This window comes from Lactuca sativa, chromosome 7 (assembly GCF_002870075.4).
Source record: "Lactuca sativa cultivar Salinas chromosome 7, Lsat_Salinas_v11, whole genome shotgun sequence".
NCBI classification, from domain to species: Eukaryota; Viridiplantae; Streptophyta; class Magnoliopsida; order Asterales; family Asteraceae; genus Lactuca; species Lactuca sativa.
The window spans coordinates 9,122,786-9,129,927 of NC_056629.2; the positions used below are offsets into that span (position 1 = coordinate 9,122,786).

Sequence of the window (7,142 nt, forward strand, 5' to 3'; positions counted from 1 at the left end):
TTGAATGTTTGTTATTTTTTTTATGCTTTTATTAAATTATAATTGCTTGTTTTTTCTGCCGTTCAAAAAAAATAGTTGTTTGGTCTTTTTTTAAATTGTAATGTTTTTATTTTAATTGAAAATCTAGCATTTTATTATATTTGTAATTTAATTTTAATTAAAAAGATGATGTGTACTCTTGATGACCTTATATATCTTATATATTTCTAGTAATGTAAACTAATGCATTAAAATCATGTTTGTATAAATTACTAGGTTATTACCCATAGAAACCACGGTTAAGAAAAAAAACATTGTTTATAATTTAAAATCGTAATGACTAATCAACTATTTCTACACCATCATTAGTTTACAAAGGTATAAAGTTTGTTTGTTATAGTAAGTAGTCAAAACACCCATCCCACAATTACACACAAACTAACAGATACAATCACATGCACATCAATTCACTCTACTTCAAATAGACCAATATACCCTTCCTCCTACCAATGACCAATTTATTGAATTTATAATAGTTTCTTACCCATTAATAACATTAATCCAAAAAGAATTTGCAAAATCAGCATCATAATATAATCATCAAACAAAAAGTAGAGCATTAAAAAGATCTGTTTGTGATGCCTTGTGCTTCTTCCACAATCTGAGAAACAAAGTGCCTAGTAGAATTTGAATACTCCAAAAACTACACCCAAAGAAAATACATTTATATATATTTCACTTGTATCCAGTTTTAATCAAAATAAGATACCATTTTGGTTATTTAAAAAAACACTTTCACCTCTTTAATGATCTCTTCAGATTTATGGTGTAATATTTGTAGTGTAGATGCTAATATTTGTTGTGTAGATGCCGCTGAATCATTCTCCATGTTAATCTTTTCATTTATAGCTGCCCTTAACAAGTTTTAAAAAAGTATATATCTATAATTTATGAACAATATCCAATATGAGAATTTATAAAAATAATCCGTACCTCAACAACCAAAAGCTTCTATATTCATTTGCCTTTGTTCCAAACAATGCCTACTATACTCCACTTGTGAAGTCACATTATTAACTTTAGAAGTCTCTCCACATTGGGTTCTTTCTCTTTTTCAATTTGTTGTAGTAATTCCTATAATTGGTCCACTATAAAATGAAAAACTTTTATAATTTTTATAAAGATATATACTTTTATAAAGAAACATAAGCACCTGATCCTTGAAGTTAAAAAATGGCTTTTTTTTTTTTTTTTTGTATTTTTTCCTAACGGAAACATGAAAAACATGTAAAATATAGAAAATGACAGAGAACCTGATCCTATAATGTCTGCATCTTCTTCAGATTTTGGTCATTTTCTTGCTAGAGGGGCACATAAGTACTTCCAGACTATATTGCAATAGCTCATAATTCAAGAACTTTGAAATCCATTTTATACTTCGCAAATCAACACGGTTTGTTGACAACTTTTAATCTACTGAAGTAAAAACATTTGTAACTTGTAAACTATAGAGATTCAAAAGTGGATACTGAAATTAAACAACTAAAGTTTAAAATGAGAAAAGATCTAGCGAGTAAAAAACCTGCAGAAGGTGTGATTTCCTCATGGGAATTCTCCTCCCAGTTCTCGTTTTTAAGCATGTCTGATTCATTCATCTTGAAAATCGAGATTACTACATAACAAAAACGAATTACAAGCGAATGGACTACAACTATTGTGAAGAAAGATGGATATGGATTATGAAGCTTTGGAATGAGTGAGTGAGATTGAGCTTTCTTTAAATCTCTTGAATATGAGCATGATTTACGTCCTTATTTTTTGGGATTTCTTTGCTTATTTGATGGGGTGAGGGGTTTTCAAAAAGATATTGAATAGAGATTGATACAGAAACAGAAGACAATACACGTACAGAATGACAGTTTGAAGGGTATTTTAGGAATTTGCTTTTACAAAATTATGGGTTGTGGAATTGACATATCGCATAAAAGCTAATTTTTTATTAGGAAGAGGATAAACTAAAAAAATAAAATTTTATATGAAAATCCAAATTATTTCTATAGTACAGTACTACCCATTTTTTAGATATAAGGACAAAATTAGTTGGCATTGTCAACAGGACAACCCCAATAAGATTGAGCATTCCACACCACGTACACACACATAAGCCTATGGACTATCCAATCTTATTTCTCTTACTCTCTAGCCTTTTCACATTCATCTACGCCCTCACCATCTCCGGCCGCCGCAACTCGCGGCTTCCGCCGGGACCTTACCCTTTTCCGGTCATCGGAAACTTGTTAAAACTCAGCGACAAACCCCACCGATCTATCGCCACACTCTCAAAACGCTATGGACCTTTGATGTCTCTTAAGCTTGGAAGCAGAACAACGATAGTTGTTTCGTCACCTGATTTGGCCAAAGAGTTCTTTCACACTCATGATATATCCTTCTCTAGCCGGACTATTCCTTACACCGCCAGAATAGTGGACCACGATAAGTACTCCATAGCTTGGCTGCCCACCGGAGATGAATGGCGCAGACTACGAAGAATAACCAGAGAGTTTTTCTTCTCTGTGCAATGTTTAGATGCTAGTCAACTCCTCCGTGGGGAGAAGGTAAATGTTTTCAATTATGTGTTTGATTTAATGTGAATCTTTTTAATCAAGTGTATACTATCACTTTCAATTGATTATGCATGCTTAGGTACAAGAACTTGTTGATCATGTGCGTGAATGTTGTAGAAATGAAAAAGCTGTAAACATTGGTGCTGCTTTCTTTACCACAACTCTTAACATTCTCTCCAAATTAATATTCTCTGTGGATTTTGCTGAATATGATACTGAATCATCACAAGAGTTCAAGGAAGCAGTGATGGCGTTATTGAACTTCGGAGGAAGGCCAAATCTAGCTGACTTTTTTCCGATACTTAAACCGTTTGATCCACAAGGATTTGTAAGACAAGGAAATGTTTATGGTAAAAAGTTGTTGACTATTATTGATAGAATAGTTGACCAACGTTTGCAATCAAGATTAAGTTCATCATCGTTAACAAACAATGATGTTTTGGACTCCTTGCTCAACCTCGTACACCAAGAAGAATCTATGTTTAGTCTAGAAGACATGAGACATTTGTTCCTTGTAAGTAAATCCTTTTACAACTACAACTTAAGTGTATTTTATGTTGATATAAATAAATAAATAAATAAGTTTAGTGGTTAAATTGATACATTAAAAGTATCTAGTTAACTTATGTATACTGATATTAACTTTTTGAGGATTAATCATCTCATAAATTATTGTAGGCTTTGTTTATCACGGGAACCGATACAACATCGAGTACATTGGAATGGGCAATGACCGAGCTTATCCGTAACCCAGAAAAAATGAATTCGGCTCGTTTAGAAATTACTAAACTCATGCAAAACAAAAAGGAAAATATACTAGAAAAAGATATCTCCCAACTCCCTTACTTACAAGCTGTGATAAAAGAAACTCTTAGACTTCATCCACCGGCCCCTTTTCTTGTCCCACACCAAGCCATAAACAATGTAGAAGTCCAAGGTTACATTGTGCCTAAAAATGCACAAATCTTTTGTAATGTTTGGGCTATGGGGCGTGACCCTAACATTTGGTCAGACCCAGAAACGTTCATGCCAGAAAGATTTTTGGAAGTCAATATTGACTATAAAGGCCAAGATTATGAGTTTATTCCATTTGGTGCGGGTAGGAGGATATGTCCGGGATTAAATATTGCTCATAGAATGTTGCATATATTGTTGGGGTCTTTGATTCATAAGTTTGATTGGAAACTTGATGGAAATATTAGAGCACAAGATATGGATATGGAGGAGAAGTTTGGACTCACATTGCCAAGAAAAGTACCACTCATGGCCATTCCGATTGAACTTTGATGGTTTTTAAATCATTGTATTTGTTGTTTTAGCTCTTGTTGGGATCATGGTATTGGTATCATATAACTTTTAATAATGTTAGCATAACATATATATGAGTAGATATGTATGATTAGCGATCAGTTGGGCCGGTTAATAAGTCAATTTATAAAATAAGAAAACAACAACTATAGATGATTTTATGGTTTTATGTTGCTATTTAAGTTTAGTCCCTGATATGAAATTTTATTGATATTTTAGTTGAAAATCGATCTTTGTATTGATGAATACTTGAATGTAATATAAAGTGGCAGATTTGTTCCAGGATTTAATCCGTTGTAGACACTTGCAATTATTTAAACTAGGTAAGTAATCCCGCATTGCAGGGTTGGATGTGTGATTTTTTTTTTGTGTAAGTCATCAAAGACATACATATGATAGAGAGATATGAAGCTACTAATTTTCCAACAAATTTGATAGTTTTGACCCATGTTATAACCATTTTATGTTTTTAGTAATAAATGAATTTTCGACAAATCACATGAATTACTCCGGAACTAAAAACATTGATTTTCCTATGTTTTATCCCAAATTTAAGACCTAAGTGTTGTGGTACTTAGCTGGCACCTCCAAATCTGATATAATTAAAATAGGAGATAAAAAAAAGTAAAAAATAAAATGTCGTGAACAAATGTGGTATAACAAAAAGTCCAAATTTGTATTGAGCATAACAAAGAAACTAACTTTGTTATCTTAAAATAACTAAATATTTCCAATATATCAACCATGTTTAGCTAATTTTCTTTCTATGAAATAGTTGTGAACACAAAAAATACTAACTTTTGCATTTATGTAATAAGGGTTAAGTTCAAATGAGAACACTATTTAATATGAGAACGTGAGAACACTACTTTATGTTACTATTCTATGTTATGTTTTGGCGTTTTGGCAAGGTTTACAGGAGGAGATAAGGATAAAAGAGAATTAAAGAGTTTTTCTAATTAAAGAGTTTTTTTTAGGATAAGTCTAATTACTTTTGATTAGGATGAATAGTTATCACGTGGTTTTGGATTTGTTTGCGGTTTGTTAGCATGACCCTATTTAAAGTGTTTCATAGTTTATTTTAGGTTTTTATACAATTAATAAACTGCCGAAAGGTTCTGGAGTTTGCCTGTAAGCTCGAAATTGCAGGAAGGGTTCTTGGGTTTTGACCCAAGTTCTTATTATTTGGTATCAGAGCTTCACGGTTCTAGTCCAGATGTCGGACAAACTGGAGGGAAAGGGCACTAATGTCGAGCGATTGGCTGCTTTAGAAGGGGTTGTCAATCACATGCTCGACTCCACTGAAGCGCATCGCGTGGAGGTGGCGATACAGATGCAAGAACTCACTAAGGCCGTATCTGATCTCACTCAAGCGGTCAAGAAACCAGGAAAGAAGGGTGGAAAGGCCAACTATAGCTCGTTTGAGGATTCAGGGGACGATGATGGAGACGAAGAGGATGATCCCGACGATTCTGATAAAAGCTCAAATTCCGACAATTCCAAACGATCTAAGAAGAAGCATCGAAAGCGGAATCCCTTACTCGACTGCCGGAAACTGAAGATTTCGATTTTCAGTGGAGAAGACGTGCATGGGTGGATCTACAAGGTCGAAAGATACTTTGAAATTCATAAGTTTGGCAAGAAAGATCAGTTACAGGCGGTGGCCATTTGCTTGGAAGGGGTTCCGTTAACATGGTTCAGGTGGAACAGTGCAAAGAAGCCGTTCTAGTCGTGGGGAAGATTCAAACGCAAGTTGTTGGAGTGCTTTCAAGCGTCGCGGGAAGGTAGTGTCCAAGAACAATTATTAGATATCCAACAAACAGGAACTGTCCGGGAATACGTGGACTGGTTCGAGGCCTTTGCGGGGCAACTCGATGTCTCAGAGTTGATTCAAGAGAGCACTTTCATTAAGGGATTAAAAGAAGAGGTTAGGTCGACGGTTCGGATAGCAGAACCTGAGTCTTTGGCTCAAGCCATCCGTATGGCTATTCGGATAGACGAAAACATGACAAGAGGATCAAGCCGGAGTGGAGTGAGTGCTGGTCCTCCAAAGATGGGTCAGGTGAAGCGAGAAAATAGTAGCCCAGGTACGTTCAAGCATCTTACTCAGACTGAACTCGCAGAGAAACGGGCACAGGGTTTGTGTTTTAGGTGCGATGGCAAGTTTGCACCTAGGCACAAATGTCCCAGCAAGACGTTGCAGGTCCTGATTGTGAACGAGGAGGACAACGAGAGAACCAACTTAGAACATGCCCATTTCGACATGGATGAGGTATCCCTTAATGCGATCAACGGTTTGACGCCTCCTCGGACGATGAAAGTGAGGGCTGACGTGGGGGGATTAGATGTGATTGTGCTGATTTATAGCGGGGCTACGCATAATTTTCTGTCGACATGAATTATTAGTCAGTTGGGAATTACTTTGGGGGGTGACAGATCTGTTGGAGTCAAGTTGGGTAATGGGCTATGGGTTAGGAGTCAAGGGGTTTGTAGAGGTGTTGTTCTTAACTTACCAGAGGTGCAGGTGGTGAGCGATTTCCTTCCGTTCGACATTGGGGGTTCTGATATCATCCTTGGTATCCAGTGGTTACGTACTTTAGGAGACATGACCGTTAATTGGGAGGAGCTATGGATGCAATACTGGGATGGAGATCGGTTAGTGAGGATTGTAGGTGACCCAACACTTTCGAAATCCTTATCTTCTTGCAAGACTCTTTGCAAAATGTTACAACAGGAGGTAGAGGGTTTTTTGTTACATTTGACTGCCAAATCAGATGCAGAAGACCCACTAGCGGTACCGACTGAAATTCAAGCTACTATCGATGCATATCAGGATGTGTTTAACATGCCGAGTGGTTTGCCGCCTAATCGTAGCCATGAACATAGCTAATAGACTTTAATAATCTTCTCTCAATATAAAAATTGAAGAAATGAAGAGGTATAAATACAAAAATACAACAATAAATTGGAGCTATACAAGGTAAATAGATATAACTTTGACTAATTTAATAAATCTAAATTAGGTCATGATTTATCTCCAATACCCCCCTTCAAGCGAACAGATGGTGGATGAACCCGTAACTGGTCACGAAATGATTCAAATAGCGGTCTTGGTAAGGGTTTTGTGAAAATATCAGCCACCTGAAGCTTGGTAGGCACAAATTTTGTGTGCAGTTTACCGGATAACACCAACTCACGAACAAAGTGGTAATCAATATCAATATGTTTAGC

At 35.8% G+C, this 7,142-nt stretch overlaps 1 protein-coding gene and 1 long non-coding RNA gene across 3 annotated transcripts; one reads left to right on the forward strand and one right to left on the reverse strand.

Moving 5' to 3' along the window:
• Positions 1 to 349: 349 nt before the first annotated feature.
• Positions 350 to 2,103, reverse strand: LOC122194927 (uncharacterized). 2 transcript variants are annotated; one of them, XR_006184738.2, is made up of 5 exons: positions 1,562 to 2,103; positions 1,293 to 1,455; positions 973 to 1,113; positions 779 to 888; positions 350 to 682 (listed from the first exon to the last, which is right to left on the reverse strand). It is a non-coding gene; the product is annotated as an uncharacterized LOC122194927 (long non-coding RNA). The 2 variants fall into 2 exon arrangements; XR_006184737.2 differs by having other exon boundaries at positions 973 to 1,127.
• A 1-nt stretch (position 2,104) lies between these two features.
• Positions 2,105 to 4,080, forward strand: LOC111908193 (cytochrome P450 76T24). Its single transcript, XM_023904030.3, has 3 exons — positions 2,105 to 2,594; positions 2,683 to 3,117; positions 3,282 to 4,080. Exons 1-3 carry the CDS (start codon positions 2,148 to 2,150, stop codon positions 3,888 to 3,890), a joined length of 1,491 nt encoding a protein of 496 aa, XP_023759798.1. The 5' UTR covers positions 2,105 to 2,147; the 3' UTR covers positions 3,891 to 4,080.
• Positions 4,081 to 7,142: the final 3,062 nt, after the last annotated feature.

Excerpts from the sequence above, each read along its gene's own strand:
- LOC111908193 (XM_023904030.3), top strand. The coding sequence starts at position 2,148 with ATGGACTATCCAATCTTATTTCTCTTACTCTCTAGCCTTTTCACATTC. Across the intron at positions 2,595-2,682 it reads AACTCCTCCGTGGGGAGAAG|GTACAAGAACTTGTTGATCA; the intron begins GTAAATGTTTTC and ends ATGCATGCTTAG. Across the intron at positions 3,118-3,281 it reads ACATGAGACATTTGTTCCTT|GCTTTGTTTATCACGGGAAC; the intron begins GTAAGTAAATCC and ends AAATTATTGTAG.